General features: G+C 37.3%; 1 protein-coding gene across 1 annotated transcript in view; it reads left to right on the forward strand.

The window, feature by feature from the left end:
* Window positions 1-1,064: 1,064 nt before the first annotated feature.
* LOC115231240 (carboxyl-terminal PDZ ligand of neuronal nitric oxide synthase protein) overlaps window positions 1,065-22,506 on the forward strand; it is a gene marked incomplete at its 3' end in the record, with an annotated part of 29,421 nt that continues 7,979 nt past the window's right edge. The window contains exons 1-3 of the mRNA XM_029801304.2: window positions 1,065-1,265; window positions 7,417-7,567; window positions 9,347-9,403. Coding sequence (XP_029657164.2) covers window positions 1,065-1,265; window positions 7,417-7,567; window positions 9,347-9,403 — 409 coding nt within the window. The remainder of the gene's footprint in view (window positions 1,266-7,416; window positions 7,568-9,346; window positions 9,404-22,506) is intronic.

Here is a 22,506-nt window from a genome sequence, read left to right on the forward strand (position 1 = left end):
AGATGGTAACCAACGTAGCGCAAGAGCGAGTAATCAGCCATGCGATTTCCAGCCCATTCATATCACACTGCTAATGCCCTTTAAAACACATAATTGTCAAATAATCTCAGTTAAGTTCCACTATGAAATAATAGTGAAAGTCATATATATATATATATATATATATATATAATATATATATAATATATATATATATAATATATATATATATATATATATATATATATATTATATAATATAATATATATATATATAATATATATCTATATATATATATATATATATATATATATATATATATTATATATATATATATATATATATATATTGTATGTATTCAACATACATAGAGATACATACGGATATGTATGAATACATATATATATATACGTATGTATATATGCATATATGTGTGCGTGTGTATGTAGAACTAAATGAGGTAAGAAAGAAGAAAAATAACTGATTGTGACCAATGCCAAGGATTTGGTTAAGAAGCACGAATAAAAGTATATTAAATGTCATGCAATATAAATTCTTGGTTTATTCAAATTATCCTTGCTAAAAGAGACGTTAAACAAACGCTTATCACAATTGCGACAGATTCGAAATGAGAAGGGGAGGTAATCTCAAAAATCAAGCTTTCTCCGTAGTTGACATGCCATTATGGAAAAGACAGGGATTTTGTATGTTTTTTTTTTTTTTTTTATGAAAATGAGGACTGCTGTGGCTACGTGTTTCTGTTTCAGTAGGGGTCCACAGCTCAGAAGTTATCTTGCCTTCATTTCAACTAGATATAAAATTTGTAATGTGAGTACCCTGGACATTATTGCATCGTTCTAGGATTCAAACGGCCCATTAGCCGGTTTTCATTACCTATAAGTAACCGAGATTACAGAATCGTGAAATAAAGCGTTTTGCTCAAGAACACAACACACCAACCAGTCTGGGAATCAAACCCATGATCTTGTAAACCTGAGTGCAACACTCTAATCTCCGGGCCACGCACCTTCACATTTATAAGACATAAACGTAGTAAAAGAGTAGAAGTTGTCCACGGTTAATAAATGCGACCAAATAAGTTCCCCATCCAAGACCAAAATTTACGATCTAATGGACCGGCAATAAAATATTTTAAAATATTTCTTTTATCTTTTAGGATCTTTTATGTTTCCCATGACTCTCAAGACTTGAAAATTTGGAGCTACATTGCAAGAGACGGTCCTACCAATGTCTTCAAGTGTAACGTATTCAAGGCATACAAAAAGGTAAAAGAATTCTCTTTAGTACGAGGATGTTCATTTTTCTCTCTTTCTTTCTGCATTTACCTTTCTTTCTGGCCATCTCTCTGTTTCACTGCACATAAACATATATGCACACACACATTCACACACACACACACGCACGCACGCACACACACACACACACACACACACACACACACACACACACCAGGGGAAAAACTAAAGATAAACACAAGTGCAAATTGTCATTAGGTGCAGGAGTGGCTGTGCGGTAGATAGCTTGCTTACCAACCATATGGTTCTGGGTTCCTGTCGTATATATGTATATACGTGTGTATGTGTGTGTGTGTGTGTCTGTGTTTGTCGCCTCCACCATCGCTTGACAACCGATGGTGGTGTGTGTTTACGTCCCCGTAACTTAGCGGTTCGGCAAAATAGACCGATAGAAGAAGTACTAAGGCTTACAAAGAATAAGTCCCGGGGTCGATTTTGCTCGACTAAAGGCGGTGCTCCAGCATGGCCGCAGTCAAATGACTGAAACAAGTAAAAGAGAGTAAGAGAGAGAGAGAAAAGAGAACATTGTTTTCTTGATGAACCATTGCGGTTAGGTGTCCAAATGCATTTGGAACATTCAGTGTTGAGCTCCAAATAACTGCAACGATGAAACGGACGTAAAAACAAATGACTTATCATAGCTTATCATAATTTTCCTCCTTTCTGTATACGATAACTAGTAACACTGCTATGTACAGTGGTATACTATCCACTATACTGGTAGCTGAATTGGTTAATGATAATCTACGTGGAGCTCTAACTCATACAGTAGTAGTCGTACATCTAACTACGCACAAGATATGTGTGAGTGTGTGTGTATTTGTGCGTGTATTCATATGTCTACATATATATTTTTTTTTTTCGTGACCGACCAGACCATCAGAAGTTTTACACATCGCTGGTCACAATGCGTTCGCACTGTTTTAGCCTTCAAATGACGCCACCCCGCTGGCTAAGCGAGCAGGCCAACAGAAGAAAGAGAGAAAGAGTGGTGAAAGAGTACAGCAGGGATCACCACCCCCTGCCGGAGCCTCGTGGAGCTTTTAGGTGTTTTTCGCTCAATAAACACTTACAACGCCCGGTCTGAGAATCGAAACCGCGAGTCCGCTGCCCTAACCACTGGGTCATTGCGCCTTCACTATATACATATATATACATAGCTATTGTGATTGGCGTATTGTGATTGTTGTACTGGGTGTGCTGCCACACCCAATGCCAACAAATTTTAAGGAGGGTTATAACAAAAGTTTTCCATTAAAATTTGCGATTAAATTAATGAGTAAAGTTAATATTTATAATAAACTTACCATTTTCGACGGGTGTGCAGCGCACACCTATCACACCCGGCATATACTCCCCTAGTATATATATACACACATAGATAGATAGATAGATAGATAGATAGATAGAGATAGATAGATAGATAGATAGATAGATAGATGATAGATAGATAGATAGATAGATAGATAGATAGATAGATAGATAGATAGATGGATGGACGGACGGACGGATGGATGGATGGATGGATGGATAGATAAATAGTTAGATAGATAGATAGAGAGAGAGAGAGAGAGAGAGAGAGAGAGAGAGATACTGAACAGTCTCATACTGATCGAACAATTTTAAAACGTACTCAATACTGTTAGATCGAATGGAATATAATCAATTTGAAAGCTAGAGAGAGAGAGAGCGCGTGTGTGAGAAAGCTATCTTTCCATTCTCTATACATCACAGCTACTACTACTACTACTACTACTGTGGCTGCTGCAACTGCTCCTGCCACCACCACCACCTCTGTTACTATTACCACCACCATTTTTACTACCACTACCGCTATAAAAATCCGACTGTCATGAGCGTCGCCATTTTGGTTATAACACTATTCACTTTATAACCAACTTTAGACTTGTGCATATGTTCGTATGCGTATTCGTTAGTGTACACAAGTGCACATTGCGTAAATTTATCTACGTACATGTGTGTGTACATGAGTTTAAATACGAGTGTATATATGTGTGTGAGAGATAGAGTGTATATGTCTATACATTGTTTTCGAAACAATCAACCTGTCGTTCTTTAAAATTCAAAATAGAGGCCAATCTAGTTTACCCACTTTTTGAGATGAGTTAACTACAATAGCTGTGGTAACGTCACATATTGTTTTTATTTAATTAGCTTCCATAAAATATTTTTTGCAAAACGGACATAAAGAAACATTAAGCACAAACACACACGCCGAAAAAAATAAAAAATACCGTTATACTATGTTTGAAAACCTAATTAAATCAAACCGGTTTCATTTAAGTAATATCAACAGACCCTTGGCTTGACATTATTTTGCACTCGCTTTCCTTTCTGTCCCCTTCCTTCCCTCCCTCTCATTACCTTATCACGCACTTAGTCTCCTAGTCAATGCCCCACTTTCTCTCCCAATCTATCCATCAATCTAACCATCTACCTATCTATCTATCTATCTATCTATCTATCTATCTATCTATCTATCTATCTAAGTATATATATATATATATATATATAAACTTACTTGGAGAAAAGAAACGAAACGACACGAATATATAGTATGTATATGTAGTATATATATATGTGTGTGTGTGTGTATATATATATATAAGTATGTATATATATGTGTGTGTGTGTGTGTGTGTGTGTGTCAGTCTTGATCTATCTATTTATCTGTCTGTCTATCTAACTATTTACCTATTCGTCTCACTATTTCTCTTCTCATTCTCCTCGCAGTATTCGTATTTCCATCATTCTTTCTCTTCTCAAGCTAAATGTTATTGTTGGCGATGGTGCTGGTGACGGCAGTGGTGGTGGTGCTGGTGACGGTGATCGTAGTCGCTGTAGAGGTGACGGTGGTCGCTATTGTGGTTGTGGCGGTATTGGGGAGTACGGTGTCTTTGTAATTGTAATTGTTATTGTCATTGTATATTGGGACTGCAGCAGGAGACAATAGTAACGACATGGTGGTGCTGTTCAACAATATGTAATTACAAAATACAATAATTTGATTCGTTAATCTTCAGTTTGCGGGATAAACTTAAAACGGAGGCATTTGTGAAGCAGGAGACAGTTTATCTAATTTATATATTCGTCAGCCATTGTTTGGGCAAGAGAGTGGTTGGGGGTAACTGTAGAAAGAATAAAAAGAAGTAGAAGATGTAAAAGAAAATGTGGGGAGAGTGAGCAAGTGTGAAAGAGTGCTGTGACAAGTAGAGAATTATGTTGCAGAGGAAGAATGAAATTAGGTACGAAGATTGAAAAGTAAAGACAGAAAGAAATACATTGGCAGAGTATGGATTCGAACTTTAGAGGAAATCTGGTAGTTAACGCGAAGAAAGAGAAAGGTACGATGTTTCCAGCTACAAGTCATTCGTCAAGAAGAGATGGTTATGTATGTTGTGGTCATAATTGAGGCTTAGTAGTAAATATGTTTGTTGAATGAAGTTTTGTGTTGAGAAGTACGGAGGACTGTACTTCTTAGTTAGTTAATTTTTTGGCTCAAAAAGCAAAAAGCAAGGCCATGTAGGGGGCCATGGAATTATGTACAGGGTGGTGTTCATGTAAAGAGTTCAGGCCACTTGAGGTCAAGGGAGACTTTGAACAAAACGGTCGTCGGCATCTTCACCATCTCGTCTGGCAGCTTGTTCCACGGATCCGCAACCCGGACGGAGAAAGCCCCTCTCCTTCGATTGAGATGAAATCGTCGCAGATAGAGCTTTTCGGAATGACCCCGCAGCCGACGCTCTGGAGCAGGAGTGAAGAACAGCTCTTTCGAGAGGTTACATTTTCCGCTTATGATGTGAGCGAGAATGAGATCACCACGGCGTCGTCGTTTTTCTAGAGAATAAAGGTCGAGCGTCTTCAGCCTTTCTTCATAAGACAAATTCTTGAGACCATAATCTTGGATTATTTGTCACCGGCAAGCCAACTTTCACAGGTTTTTCTTCGATTTTACATTAAATATTCTAGTGGACATTGTGTGCAAAGAATTCTCTTGCTACATCTTGCTTGCTCATACGTGTATTTTTCTATTTTGTTTAAAAACAGGACTGTTTTTTCTCGGACTGACAGCTAAAAATATTGTTTTAATATCGGTTTTATACATGCTTATATATGCGTTAATGTGTTTGTATGTGTGTATGTCTGCATATATGTCTGAATATACATATGAATATATATACTACGAATCCTCTAAGGTATAGTAATAATAATCGGTTGTTAGAACTCATTATACTTAATGCTTCAGAGTAAAAGAGCAAACCATCAAGTGAATATTTAAACTCTTTCCGCAATTAACTTACAATCATTGAAAAGGCTCCAAGGAAACCATATGACGTTGCACAAGTGATTAGCTCTAACCGCAAGGTTCTTATAACAGAAAGAACTGTAGGTTAATAAAATTTATTACGAAACTACCGTTCTTTTAATTACAATATACATATACTCTCTCTCTCACACACACACACACACACACACACCACATATATATATATATATATTACTGTCAAGCATTGTGTAGAATATATTGTATAAAAGATCGTGTGTAAGGCCAAAACAATGCAAAGTAAATGCAAGGTAAACCACAAGAAAACAAATATGTGAATTAATGTAGAGTTATCTTGTATTCAATATTTCGGGGTTATGACCCCATTTTCAAAAAATTGACGAATGTTACCGATGTGCGTGTGTGGAGTGAACATGCGCAGAAGGGTGTTGCTATAGCAACCAGGTAACTTCCTGTAACTCCCTTCTATTATTGATTTTGGATTTCTTTTGGTGTATGAGGATAGCCTCAGAGATTCTAAGGTTGCCTCTAGTCACAGTACATATCAAAGCAACGCAGCGAAACAGGGGCAGCCTTAGAATCTCTGAGGCTATCCTCATATACCAAAAAGAAACCCAAGATCAATAATAGAACAGAGTTACAGGAAGCTAGCCGGTTGTTATAGCAACACCCTTCTGCGCATGTCCACTCCATACACGCTCACACACAAGCACATCGGTAACATTCGTCAATTTCTTGAAAATGGGGTCATAACTCCGAAATATTGAATGCAAAGTAAGTCTACATTAATTCACATATTTGTTTTTCTTGTGGTTTGTCTTGCATTTACTTCGCATTGTTTTGGCCTTAACCACGATCTTTTTATACGATCTCTTATACAATTCCTTCAAAGAGATGTAAAACATCCAATTCACTGATGCAGTAGTTGAATCCCACAAATAAAAAAGTGTAGTTATAATATACAAATATTAAATGAAATAGAGAAAAACAATTCACAAACTAAAAATTTATTTACATTATAATATAATATAATAGAAAAAATATAATATAATATAACATAACAAATCCTTAAAAAACACATATAAAGCCAACAATTTTTTCGACTTATATACAGTAGTGAATTTATAAAAATGTCCTACCTATGTACACATGCCTTTTCAGGGCCACGGTTATAAAGAGCACACGAAATTCTATGTAAGGGCTGCCAAATTCACTGCCAAATCGAAATAAATTGTTGGCTTTATGTCTTTTTTGAGGATTTGTTATGCTTATCTTATATTATGATATATTTATTATATTATATTATATTACATTATATTATAATCTTTTACTCTTTTACTTGTTTCAATCATTTGACTGCGGCCATGCTGGAGTACCACCTTTGGTTGAGCAAATTGACCCCAGGACTTATTCTTTGTAAGCCTAGTATTTATTCTATCGGTCTCTTTTGTCGAACCGCTAAGTCACGGAGATGTAAACACACTAGCATCGGTTGTCGAGCGATGTTGAGGGGGACAAACACAAACGCACAAATACACACAGACACACACACACACACACACATATATACGACGGGCTTCTTTCCGTTTCCGTCTACCAAATCTACTTACAAGGCTTTGGTCGGCCCGAGGCTGTAGTAGAAGACACTTGCCCAAGGTGCCACGCAGTGGAACTGAACCCGGAACCATGTAGCTGGAAAGCAAGCTACTTACTGCACAGCCACTCCTGCGCCTATTGTAAATAAATTTCTATTGAATATGTGTGTGTGTAATATGTGTGTATATATATATATAATGGATTTTATTATTTTGACAGAGTCAAGCGATGAGAATTGTCCGAACAATCGGTCAAGCGTTTGAAGTGTGCCACAAATTAAGTGTTGTACAGAGTCCCTTGAATGGGGGAACACCTGATGATGGAAACAGTACTATATCGGTTGATGACAACGAGAAGTCTTTGTCAAAACGTGAGTATGGTGAAACTTAAATCTAAATACTTATGTATGCATGTTTGTTGAGGTATTATTTTCTATATGTTCAAAAGGTGGCGAGCTGGCAGAAACGTTAGCACGCTGGGCGAAATGCTTAGCGGTATTTCGCTTGTCGTTACGTTGTGAGTTCAAATTCCGCCGAGGTTGACTTTGCCTTTCATCCTTTCGGGATCGATAAATTAAGTACCAGTTACGCACTGGGGTCGATGTAATCGACTTAATACCTATGTCTGTCCTTGTTTGTCCCCTCTATGTTTAGCCCCTTGTGGGAAATAAAGAAATAGATATTTCGTCTGCCGTTACGTTCTGAGTTCAAATTCCGCTGAGGTCGACTTTGCCTTTCATCCTTTCGGGGTCAATAAATTAAGTACCAGTTAATCCGTTTGTCTGTCCTTGTTTGTCCTCTCTGAGGTTTAGCCCCTTGTGGGTAGTAAAGAAATAGGTATTATTCTCTATATGTTCATATTGTATATATAGCATGTTTGTGTCTGTGCATGCTTTTTGTAGGAGAGCCTAAGCATTTGGATAAGGCTGAATAAGCATATATGCCGAGTTTCAAGTATACAAGGTTCGATTCCAGCCTCAGTTACACCTTGTGTTTCACAATAGAATATGCTACTGGGAAGAATTATGCTTTGCCTGATTTTTGAGAAAAATTGGTGGACGGGGCTGAGGTAAAAATAATAAAGAACAAAGCAATGAAAAATAGAAAAATAGATAATATAAATGACAATGAAAAAGGAGCTCAAGTCAGCAAAAGAGAAAGAAAGACGGGAAATAAAGAAAAATTAGAATGAGAGAAAGATGAAAGAAAACATAAGAATGGAATAGTATAATGGGGGGGGGGATAAGAGGAAAATAGCCAACGAGAAGATGGAGGTAAAGAAAAAGCAAGGGAGTGGGGGGAGAAAGGAAAGGAAAGTAAAGAAATAAAATGTTATTAGAATAAAGAATAAGAAATAGGGGAAGATGATGGAGAGGAGGTGTGAAGAGAAAGAAAGAAGTTTAGAGGAAATGAAGAAACTAATGGTGAAAGGACGAGAGGGGACGCAGAAATGAGGAGTTATAAATGAGTCGTCGACATTTTTTTTATGACTCTTTCGTCTTAATATGGAACGATGTGGGTCCCGTTGGTGTTAATATGCTGAGCAAATTGTATTAATTCATGGCATGTTGACTTTTGTTAATAATTGCTATTTTCATAAATATTGTTCTACTTTCGTTTTTGTCCCAATGTTTTGGTGGGGAAAAAGAATAGATTGAATAGATACACACACACACACACATGCACACACAAAGAAAAGGAAAAAAAGATATTGACTCCATCGCTGCGGAATAGGGGTGGGGTCAGCCTAAACTAGTTGTGATGGGAATTTGTAAGTGAACATGTTACGATCTGAACCTCTGACCTCAGTCACCATAAAGAGAAATCTTCTTCAAACTAGTTCTGGTAGTCTGTGATTTATTATGGCCAGTTTACCCTTGTTCCTTTCCTGATGCTCGAAATATAAAAAAAATTATTTATCTACTTATTTATTTATTTATTTATTTACTGTGTATTGCTTATTCTTCCATTTAGTATCCAAATTTCTGATAAATTTCGACACACACCACCCATCTCTCGCTGGTTATATCACTCCTTCCCGCCATCATATTTGAGTCCATTGTGTACGCACACGTTTGTGTGCGTTTTTGTGCGTGTGTGCGAATGTGTCCACATGTTGGCAATATTTAACCAACTTGGATTTATTTTAGGAATCGAGGAATTAGAAAGTAATTCCAACTCAACGTCAACTGACATGGATAAAAAAGGTAAGCTTGAACGCGCAACCCCACCCACCGGATATGTTTTTGTTTTATATTTTTTCGGTGTGTGATGAGTTGTCTTTTAACACTAACATTGTTTGGTGTTGCATGTTTAAAATGCTACCCTGACAAAACATTGGATTAAAACCCTCGTTAACCCATAAAGAGAATGGAATTTGACATCCAGCGATCTATAATTTCAGCTCACTCATTAACAATGTTTGGGAGAATTGCTGCACTTTTGTACGCAGAGAGATGACATGCTTTATGGTGTCTAATTCTTTAATCCTGCTTTCCAATTACATTCAGGTCTACGTTCGCCATTCAACTCTTGAGAGTCAATAAAATAAATTATAGAAATATTTCAATTCAATCAGATTTCGCTTGTTTTGTTTTCTGCTTCAAAATTTAACAATTCATTACTCCTTTTCTGAGCATCGTTTTTTTTTTTTTGTTTTTTTTTTTTTGTGTTTTTTTGTGTTTCACTAAGTAGTAAGCTGTAAGTTCTCTGTGAACCGAATTTAGGAATTAAATTCTTGGTTATTATGTTCATGTATTTCTCAAAGGAATGAACGACTATAATAATTCTCATTTCCTTATCCACTAAAGTTATCACTCGTTCATAAATGCATTTGCACATGGAAGCTAAAAGAAATTACTCGTACCTTGATTAAAAATTGCATCATTTTGTTATTTCTTGAATCTGAACAAAGGAGCAAAACGGGGAACTTTGCAGTCCCTCCAAGAATAGCGTGATTAGTAGAAGGAGACCCCCTTCGGTCATGAATGACCATGGGATTGCACCTAGATAGTTACCCTCCGAGGCACAAGTCCGACCAAGGTTGTTTGAGGAAAGCCAGCAGTCGCCCATGCATACCAGTCTCCCCTCTCCACGTCACCGATGTTGTCCAAGGGAAAGACAAATGACGATACAGCTTGGCACCAGTGACGTCGCAACTCATTTCTACAGCTGAGTGAACTGGAGCAACGTGAAATAAAGTGTCTTGCTCAAGAACACAACACGCAGCCCGGTCCGGGAATCGGACTCACAACCTCACGCTCGTAAGCTCGACGCTCTAACCACTGAGCCATGTTCCTTCACAATAGTGTGATTGATGCCCTTAATATTCCACTTAACCTGCAGAAAAAAGCATGAGCAGGGAGAAACTTCCAGAAGATTGGTTTCTTGAGGAAAAAGGGATGAAGTTAGTGCTTAGTGCGAGTCCATGGGTGAAACAGATAAGGTTGATGAGATGAGAAAAGCGGATGAGTATAGGCGAGTGTCTAAGTGGAGTAATTAGGAAACCACTCAGCTCCGAGGATCAAAGGCCATTCTAATAGTGATAGAAAAGATATAAAGGAGACAGCAGTGGCGAAGGGGTTGGAGTGTGTTCGTCAGAGATTCAATTTGTGTCAGTCTAAAGGCAGCGAGCTGGCAGAAACGTTAGCACGCCGGGCGAAATGCTTAGCGATATTTCGTCTGCCGTTATGTTCTGAGTTCAAATTCTGCCGAGGTCGACTTTCTTTGCCTTTCATCCTTTCGGGGTCGATTAAATAAGTACCAGTTACGCACTGCGGTCGATATTATCGACTTAATCCGTTTGTCTGTCCTTGTTTGTCCTCTCTGCGTTTAGCCCCTTGTGGGTAGTAAAATAATAGGTATTTCGTCTACCGCTACGTTTTGAGTTCAAATTCCGCCGAGGTCGACTTTGCCTTTCATCTCTTCGGGGTTGATAAATTAAGTACCAGTTGCGTACTGGGGTCGATCTAATCGACTGGGCCCCTTCCCCAAAAAGTTACGGGCCTTGTGCTTCAAGTAGAAAAGAATTTGTGTCAGTCGATTTATTTTAAGCGTTTTTCATTTGATTAAGCATTTAAATCTTAGTTTATCCGAAAAGTTATACGCAGCAAAAAAAGCCAAGGTAATTAAAATAATTTAAGTGGAATCTCACATTTTGATTTGAACAAAAGGAAGGAAAGAATGAATCAATGAATGAATGAACGAATTCAAAAATTGAAAGAAAAAGACAAAAACAAAGACATGATTGTAATCTATCAGCTAAAATGCGGTATCTGTACAGGACTGCCTAAACCATTTGGCCACACTGCATCCACGGTTGTATATCTCGGAAGATTGATTGAAAACACTAATAAACATTCCAACAAATCTCATTAATAACCTTACATAATCATTACTTCTTAATTAACTTTCATAGCTTATTACAAAGTTACTATTACGACGCTACCAAATCAGTAACACTAAAATTATTACTTCTACTAATTACCACAACTGTTATCAGCAAAGTTAATAATTAATATGTACACTTGCCATGGTCAATACATCCCTAATTCCCTTTCCATAATTCTCTCTCTCGCGCGCGCGCATCACTACTACTACTACTACTACTACTACTACTACTACTATAGGAGCACTCCGTCGGTTGCGACGACGAGGGTCCCAGCTGATACGATCAACGGAACAGCTTGCTCATGAAATTAACGTGCAAGTAGCTGAGCGCTGCACAAACACGTGTCCCCTTAACACGTAGTTCTCGGGGGTATTCAGCGTGACGCAGAGTGTGACAAGGCTGGCCATTTTTAATTACTGGTACTACAGCTGAGTGGACTGGAGCAACGTGAAATAAAGTGTCTTGCTCAAGGACACAACGCGCCGCCGGGAATTGAACTCGCGACCTTACGATCATGAGCTGAATACCCCTAACCACTAAGCCACGCGTCTTCAGTCGCCTTTACTACTACTACTACTACTACTACTGTTTGCTTTGTTAATACTATTATTAAGACAGCAGCTAGTAGAATCGGTAGATTATCGGGTAAAATACTTAGTGTTTAGTTCTTTCCCTAGAATTTACTGGACAGAGTAGCGATCAGAATTTGGTGAAGGTTGATTTCGAAAAGGACTAACACGGGGTTAAACAACAACAGCAACAACAGCTACTACTACTACTACTGCTACTGTTGCTGCTGCTGCAACTACTACTACTACAAGTATTATTATTACTGTTGTTAATTATTTCGTCTGCCGCTACGTTCTGAGTTCAAATTCCGCCGAGGTCGATTTTGCTTTTCATCTTTTCGTGGGTCGATAAATTAAGTACCAGTGAAACACTGGGGAAAGGGGGGTCGATCTAACCGCCTATCCTCCTTCCCCAAATTTCAGGCCTTGTACCTATAGTAAAAAGGATTATTACTATTATTATTATTGACATTTTTTCTTTTATTTATCAAGGCTGTGAGCTGGCCGAAACGCTTAGCGACATTTCCGTCCGTCCTTACGTTCTGAGTTCAAATTCCACCAAGGTCGACTTTGCCTATCATCCATTCGGTGTCAATAAATCAAGTACCAGTTACTTAATTACTTAATTACGATCAGTACTGGGGTCAGTAATCAGTAATCGACCGGTAACTGGGGTCGATCTCATAGGGTGGCCCCCTCCTCCCCAAAATGTCAGGCCTTTAGCTAATAATAGAAAGGATTATTATTATATTATTATTATTATTATTATTATTATAAGTAGTAGTAGTAGTAGTAGTAATTTTGTCTTATTCCATTAGCGTATACGTGTGTGTGTGTGTGTGTGTGTACGTATGTACGTGTATGTATTTGTACGAGTGAATGTGAGTATAGGCGTAAGTACGACCGAGAGATTAACAAGTTCATTTCGTAGTCATGAGATTTCAGTTTCGATCACACAGAGCAGCACCTTGAGCAAGTGATTTTTGCCATGATCTTAGACTGAACCATATTTTGTGAGTGAAATTGGGTTGGAAGAAAATTATGTAAAAAAAAAAAAAAAGTTAATTAGACGAATTGTACCTGCAATTCAACCCGCCAGACTTGTCATATACTGAATCGTACAGATTCAACTTAGGAAATGCATTAATTCTTTGCTTGTCCTGTGTATCATGTAATACACAGGACGTTTTTCCCTGGCATCCATGCATCATGTATGATAAGCATTCCCAATGTTTCTACTATTATAATATCTTGGGATTTATGAAAGGAAATATTGATGTCATGTACTTAATGTATGCGTTTTGTTTAAACGCTTTTCAGCTGTGGTATTTGGTCCAGTGAAAGTTTTTAAGAAAACTGTATACTCAAAACCCGGCGAAACGAATCGTCCCGTAGGTGAAAGGGAACGGTGGAAATCGATATTTCGCTGTTATTACAGCTCATCAGCACCGTATACTCGAATCGACATTGAAACGAATTCGAATCGCTGGTCTCAGGCATATACAGATTGCATAGAATATCTATCTAGTGATGTGCAACAATGCTGCACACATAAAACAAAATTAAATTTTGAGTTAGAAGCAGCTCTCATAACGTAAGCTTTTTATTACTCAGAACGTATTAAACAAAAGCTAACCAAAAGTCTGAATATGAGCAAGGACGTTTAGGACAAACTTATGCTTTGTCCTGAAAGGTACAGGATTACTGACACAAGTGTCTGTGGAGTACTAGGACATCTCTGTAATAATACAATTGTAGATCAGGAATGCTCATCATAGAATGCGATCCGTATGAATACTACATACGAGTGTTAGTTAGTTAGTTAATTTGGCTCAAAAGCAAATAGCAAAGCCACGTAGGGGGACATGGAGTTAAGTACAGGGTGGTGTTCATGTAAAGAGTTCAGGCCACTTGAGGTCAAGGGAGACTTTGAACAAAGCGGTCGTCGGCATCTTCACCATCTCGTCTGGCAGCTTGTTCCACGGATCCGCATTTGCATGTATGTATATCTGTGAGGTGGGGGAAAGGAGAGTTTGAACAATAAGAGCACACCCAGACAGTCCGACCTATTCGCATGTGTTTCCACTGGAGACTAGCATTTATCGTGAGTCCGTTATCAACACCCTTCGTTTCCTCCACCCTTTGATGCTATTAACCTTTATACTGCTACATTGTTATCTGCCCTTGTTTCTTGTTCCCTTTTGACAGCGATAAAAAAAAGAGAAAAAAGCTATGAAGCCACCTAACCATAATTGCCTCGCAACGCAAATTGTTAATTCTTTCTTCTTCTAACCTATTCCTATTGTAACTAAACAGCCTTCCTTCTTTTTCGTCTTTTCGTTTGTTTTTGATTGTTTTCATTTCATTTCGTTTCTTGTAATATTTTGCGTAATACGAGAAAAAGAAAAGATAAGGTACACTTAAACCAAAACTATATTTCTCCTCTTTACTCTCTCTTTCTCTCTCTCTCTCTCTCTCTCTCTCCCTCTCGGCTCCTTCTCTTCTACCTCTTCTACATTCTTTCTATCTTCCTCTTGTTATATTTTCATGTAAGTTCTATTTTTACCGATTTGTTTCCATCGAATATTTTTTTTTCAGTACATGACTTTCAAGAACCATCAACAATCATCGTTACATATTTCTCAAATCTTAAAAAAATGTGAATCGTCATACCAACCTCATAAAGGGTTATTTTTGGCAGACGCCATTGTTGTTTTTCAATGCCGCTATTACTGTTGTTCTTGCTCTTGTTGTTGTCGTTCATGTGGCTATTGTTTTTGTTGCATGTAGCCCTTTGTCATCTCTGATCGATCAATCATACAGTATGCACGTAGTCGACTGAATACCAGGCGCAACCCACGAGTCTCTCTTCCAAGTTATTGAATGTCTCTGTCTAACTGAGGACCATAGGGCAAAAATCAAACATGCTCTGTTAAATTCCATAGGGTGCAGTGTAACAGTGTTGCCCTCTCTCCACGGTTCAGTTTAATTCTGTACATTTGCGGACTCTTGTGATGACCAAACTGAAGGTGAACAAAATGGATCCGATGAGAGTTGCTGAATCTCATTGTTTTTGCCTGTGGCATTAACTTGTAACATTCCGTAAACTAATTTAAATTTTTAAATTTTTAATCCTTTTCACATTCTTTATTTTGCTATTTCAGTGCCATGTTGTGAAGGTGCGTGCTGTAAGGGTTAGGTTTTGGGCTCACGACCATATGGCTGTGGGTTCGATTTCTGAAGCGGGTAGTGCGTTGTACCTTTGAGAAAACCACATCATTTTACATGCCGTATCTTCCTCCAGCTGCTACATTTGGTTAGTGATGGCAGCACCGAGTGGGTATCTATATCTGCTCGCGACAACATAGGCACCTAGAAGAGTTAGTGAAAGCATGGTACATATCAAATTATATTCGACTGACTGCTAGTGACAGCTATACTTTTTATCAGCTCCGGAGTCGATGAAAGAATGAATTAATAGAGTAACGGCCTCCATTTTATCGACTCATTCCTTCAGAATGCTCGTCCTTGAACCAATATCAGAAATAATAATATTAATAATAATAATAATAATAATAATAATTAATAATAATAATTATAATAATAAACCTTTCTACTATAGGCACAAGGCCTGAAAGACGTTCCATTTGTAACCATTCCGTCTCATGTGACCAGTTCTAAAACTTGTGACCTGAAGAAAATTCTGAGTCCCAGCTGCAAAGGGCATATGTTGTTTATCTTGATATGTGATCACCATGTTGCACCTTTATAGTTGCGATGGATGTGTCTTGTGTACCTTTATCGGACCGGTATTAATGATGGCTATATTGGGTTTCGTATGTTTGTACCCCAGTGTCACTTTAATGGCATGCGTTGCAATCTCACATAATAATAGTAATAATGTGAAGTATATTTGCCACTTAAATGTGGCTAACCACTAAAGGTGGATGCTACTGTAGCTTATAGCCTCAGGAGAACATCTTCTCCAGCTGGCTATTGACACACTTTCTGTGCCCTATCGGTATTTGCAAAAGGAAGCCGTCCTTCCCATCGTCGACCTGGCGTGATACGCACGGACCCGGGTTCCTGGGTATTTACCCATCGTCAGCGCTTGTTTACACTTTTTCAAGATCAGTGACTTTTCGTCACTAGAAAAAGGATATATGTATTTACATTGAGACCCCTTCGCATCGAAGACCAGTGATTGTCGTGCGCTGACGACGGGTAAATACTCAGAAACCCGGATCCGTGAATATCACGTCAGGTTGACGATGGGAAGGATGGCTTCCCTTTGCAAATACCGATAGGGCAGAGAAAGTGTGTCAACAGCCAGCTGGAGAAGATGTTCCCCTGGGGCTACAAGCTACAGTAGCATCCACCCTTAGCGGTTAGCCACATTTAAGTGGTAAGTATATTTCACATTGTCGTTCAGAGATTTATCATTGAATAGCAATAATCCTTTCTACAATTGGCACAAGGTAATTCCACACTGTTCAAAAAACAAAACTTTTCTTTCAATGATATGTGTGGTCGTGTGTGTGTAAAAGAAATTTGCTAAAGATGTCGCACTGTAAGATCGAATCGGAAACAAGCAATTGTGAACCAAGCTTCATAACCACACAAACATACTTATGCCAAGTCATTTTACTATTAATTCTCCTTTGAAAATCAAATTTTCTATGTAACTCTAATATTCCAATTATTCTCCCCGTAAACATTTCATGATATGTATCATTGTAGGGAAAATGTTGTCTTGAGAACTGTGTTAAATTGACACACAGTAAAGAAAACCGAGACTACACAGCGAATGGTTTCCAATACGAGTTTTTCACGTTGCTTAATTAAAATAGCACCACAGCCAACACTTAAATCTCACTGGGTTATTGATGAACTAGCTCTGTGTATACATGTGTCGTCGATTCAACAACCGACTGTAGAAACCCCTTCCCCTGCAAAACTAAATTTATATTTGCTCATAAGAAAATGTTGTGATGGCGGCGCTGGCGTTGGTGATGGTGGTGGTGGTGAAAGGCGGTGGAGCAGATGAATCGAAGGAGCAACAAACAAAATACGTTGTGGTATTTAATTGTTCTCCTCTTCGCCCGCTTACTTTCTGAGTTCATATCTTTGTCTTGGTCGACTTTGCCAGTCATACTTCCGGAGTCGATGAAAGAATGAATTAACAGAGTAACGGCCTCCATTTTATCGACTCATTCCTTCAGAATGCTCGTCCTTGTACCAATATCAGAAATAAAAATAATAATAATCCTTTCAACTATAGGCACAAGGCCTGAAATTTTGGAGGAGGGGCCAGTCGATTAGACTGACCCCGGTACGCAACTGGTACTTAATTTATCGACCCCGAAAGGATGAAAGGCAAAGTCGACCTTGGCGAAATTTGAACTCACAATGTAGTGGCAGATATAACACCACTAAGCATTTCGCCCGGCGTGCTAACGATTCTGTCAGCTCGCCGCCTTAAATAATAATAATAATAATATTTAGAAGAAGAAGAAGAATATAATAATAATAATAATAATAATAATAATAATAATAATAATAATGAACGCACCGGTCAAAATGCTTGGCGACATTTTGTTTGTCTTTACGTTCTGAGTCCAAATTCCGGCGATCTCGATTTTGCATTTCATCCTTTCGGGGTCGATAAAAACAAGTATCAGTTGAACACTAGAGTCAATATAATCGTCTTCCCCCTCCCGAAAAAAACTTAAGGCCTTCTGTCTACAGGAGAAAGGATCATAATAATCATCATCACCACCACCATCATCATCATTTTTTCTAATTAATATTTTGTGCAGAAATGTGAGGATGGCTTAGAAACAACTTCACAAAACGTTGGAATTTACATCGGAGATTTATTCGCTGAAGGCAAAAAGAATTTTTTTTTCTTTTCAGCTTGTAAACAACATGCTTCGGAATGCTTCAGCTTCTACCATGTTATCTGAGATAGAAGAAAAGTCAGCCTTTTTTATATATTTGCATCATTTTTTACTTTAAAAATGTTGTTTATTCGTAATTAAATATACCTTCTGCTGAGAGAGCAGGAAAGGTGTTAGCAACAAATGTGGCAACCCAAATTAGGTTTCGAAAAACTAAAAACAGTTACAAAATAGCTTTTAGAAAAGCAGGGCGAAACAAAAACAAATTTAATACAAGTGAACAGACACAAGCTCTTTAGCAAATGACGAAAACAAAAGCGATATATATATATATATATATATATGGTTCCAGGTTCAGTCCCACTGCCTGGCACCTTGGGCAAGTGTCTTCTACTATAGCCTCGGGCCAACCAAAACATTGTGAGTGGATTTGGTAGACGGAAACTGAAAGAAGCCCGTCGTATATATATATATATACATGTGTGTGTGTATGTATGTATGTGTGTATGTATATGTATATATATATGTGTGTGTGTGTATGTATGTATATGTTTGTGTGTCTGTGTTTGTCCCCCAACATTGCTTGACAACCGATGCTGGTGTGTTTACGTCCTCGTCACTTAGCGGTTCGGCAAGAGAGACCAATAGAATAAGTACTAGGCTTACAAAGAATAAGTCCTGGGGTCGATTTGCTCGACTAAAAGCGGTGCTCCAGCGTGGCCGCAGTCAAGTGACTGAAACAAATAAAAGTAAAAAAGTAAAAGTATACACACACACACACACACACACACACGCATATATATATATATATATATATATATATATATATATATATTATATATATATATATTGTGTTGTATACATTCGAAGCTTTCTTCCAAGGGATTTAATGCGCTTGCCTTAGATTTCCCTTGGGGGCTGCCCAGGTCGGAGCAATCTCAAGATTAATCAGCCGAAATTGCGAAGATGATCCGGTTCTTGACTGATGACTGAGGGCTTCGAATGTCCCGTCCTGTGGTTCTTGTGTCGTCTTCTAGGTGTTTCACGTTCTTGTCCCAGTTTGTATATATTTTTTACTTTTTACATATATATTATATATACACACACACACACTCACACACAGATGCGAATATAAGAAACCCCTTGTTATTCCGGTTAATATAGTGTAACCGTTCTTTTTTTGGAGTGGAATTTGTCGTACTCTTGCGTTTTGGTAAACAAGACTAAACGGACGTTTAAAGTATCTAACTGGATACTGTCGTACTGGAATAAATAAGAAAAGAAGTTGATTCTTTACAACTAGATTCTATGGGATAGTGTGGCTCAAGTTTGTAAAACTGGCATATGTTAACAAGATCCAATTCTGTCGTGATATGACCAAGAATGAAAAGAATGCAGTTTCGCTTAGTCATTGAATCCTAGTTTGATGTACGTGATGCTTTTTTTAACTATTCATCATTGGCCTTAATAGCTAGAAAGATCAAAGACGCCATAATGTCGGATGGTGAACTTTTTGCACATTTCTGTTTTTTGTTTTTTTCGTATTAAAACACAAGTTACTCTGGAACAATTTACACTACTTTTTCACACGTAATAAGAGAAACTATTTTACTTATTGTCACAAATAGACATTTTTGTTCTTTTACTTTTATTTTTTATTTATTTATTTATTTTTTTACAGCTAAGCAATCAAATATCTCAAATCATTAATAGCTAACACTGATAATTTTAAGTAAAGAGTCACAAGGACTATTATATTAATCTCAAGTGTGTGTGACTGCGCGCGCGCGTGTGTGTATGTGTGTGTAGAAATATATTATACTAGCAGTATCGCCCGGCGTTGCTCGGGTTTGTAAGGGAAATAACTATATTAGCATTTTTAGAGAGTTATAGCCAAAAAATAGCAAAAAAATGCATTAAAAATTGAAAAAAACTGATGGTAATTTTTTTTTAAATCGTTGACTCATCGTAGACATTTTTAGAGAGTTACTTCCCTTATATAATAGCGAAAAAATGCATTAAAACGGAAAAGAATGATGGTAAATTTTTTTTTAATCGTAGACTCATCGTAGACGCGCGCTAATACTCAGAAGGGCTCGATATGAATCACGACTATAAGATACCCGGTTTTGGTTAAACTGCACCGCAAAATGTGGGAGTAGTTAGGAATCTAAATCGTAGGAAACAGACAGCACACAACCTCACTTTTATATATAAAGATGTAAAAGTTGATTGCTACGGAGTTACTATTGTTTCACTCCCGCTAAATTATCATGACTATGACGAACTCATAGAAATAAAATCAATAGTATTTTGTGGTGCCCCAGCATGGCCACGGCCTCCGGGCTGGAACATATAAAAGAATAAAAGAATATATATACAGGTATATATATATAGTTACACAGATAAATAAATAAATAAATAAATACAAATGCGTACATGCGTATATAATACAATATGTATATATCGAGTTGTGTCTGGGGAGAGTCATGAGTCATTCTGTTTTAATGTCTTATCAATTAACACATACACTGGTTTGATTTCCACTCATTTACTTATTTATTTTTTTATAATTAAATCCTCGTTGCTTCTTGCAACCCCTCTCTCTCTCTCTCTCTCTCTCTCTATCTCTCTCTCCTCTCTCTCTCTCTCTCTCTCTCTCTCTCTCTCGCTATATATATATTATATATATATATATATATATATATATATATATATATATATATATATAGTTAATTCAAACATGAACAAAGAGAAAACACAACACGCGAGGACGTGGAACAAGTATAGTGTTATTGGACGCAATATATATATACTAAATAATTAGGGTTCAGCAACGATTTGCCTCACCACACACCGAATTTAGAAATAGCAGTCAAAAAGTCTTGGCTATTCCTTCTACTTTAAAGGGAGATCCCAGTAAAACCAAAGCACTCTAGTGGTTGTTCTGAGTGCTTTGGTTTTACTGGGATCTCCTTTAAAGTAGAAAAAATAGCCAAGACTTTTTGACTGCTATTTCTAAATTCGGTGTGTGGTGAGGCAAATCGTTGCTGAACCCTAATTATTTAGTATTACTTAAACTTACCATGAATTGGTCTTTTACATGCCGAATTCTACTTGGTGAAATTACTGATTACTTCTTAATTAATTAATTTCACCCTTTGTTATTATATATATATTATTTATTAATTCATAATAGAATATAAGGATAAAAATCGCATTAATGATTTTTATCAGGTAGTCCGCATGCTATAACAATTTATAGGTAATTTATACAATAAATTAATAATAATACACATATATTCATAATCATATTAAGAGAGCAAGGGCAAAAACAGCCGATCTCCAGCATGCTTGAAGTGCCGATCCCTTCAAGAAACTCCAAATATATTTATCTAGAGTAGTGCTTTTCAAACTTTTTGCTGGAGCGGAACCCCAAGGAAACATTCCACTGGCTCGTGGAACCCCTGTGCAATAATTTAATAGTCTTATGCACACATATCTGCACAGGAAAATTAAAAATTACTGCCGACTTTAGCAGTTTTGTAACTTCTTGCGGAACCCCTTGACTGTACTGGCGGAACCCTGGTTGAAAACCACTGATCTAGAGTTTTTGGTATTGTTTTTAAGGTATCGCCACTTCAAGCGTGCTGGAGATAGGTTGTCTTCACCCTAGCTCCCTTAATATAATTATATACAAATGTATTTTATTATTAATTTTATATATATATATATATATATATATATATATAAAAGAGGAATGTAAAAATACATTATGAGGGATATATCGCAAGCAATACAAAATTATTTACTAATATATCAATGCCCAGAACATGCAATCAAATTTTTTTCATAAAAGAAGTATGTATAATTGTGAATAAATCACAAATATAAAAGAGGTGGGTGCAAAAACCCTTATATGTTTAGACCTAGCAGTCAAAACAGCTATAAAGCCACTATAACCACCCAAATTATATCTCTTCTCAATAAAGCTGTCTGCGGCGACATGACATAAAATTCAAAACTTAAATAAAAGTTTAGTTCTCTATCGCAATTTCAAAGTTAGGAACCAAAACGGTCCCACTCTTCTCGTCGGGAGAATATTCCTGTAGATACAAATTAACACAAAAAACATAACATGGAGCTTAACAAGACATGTAAGGGTTTATGCAACCCTCTCCGTTATAACTGTGGTTTATTCACAATTATACATACTTCTTATGTATATATATATGTGTGTGTGTCTGTGTATGTGTGAGTGTGTGTATGTGTTTATTTATACACACACACACATCATACTTTTACATTAAGTATGATGACTTCGAAGTCACAGTTATCACTGTTCTTCTAAAAGTGCAAGAAACATGTACTCTACAAGAAATAGGTCTATGGTAAGAAGCTTGCATTTCAACCACAAGGTTCAGAGTTCAGTTCCACTGCGTGGCACCTTG

This window comes from Octopus sinensis, unplaced genomic scaffold (genome assembly GCF_006345805.1).
Source record: "Octopus sinensis unplaced genomic scaffold, ASM634580v1 Contig17929, whole genome shotgun sequence".
Taxonomy (NCBI): domain Eukaryota; kingdom Metazoa; phylum Mollusca; class Cephalopoda; order Octopoda; family Octopodidae; genus Octopus; species Octopus sinensis.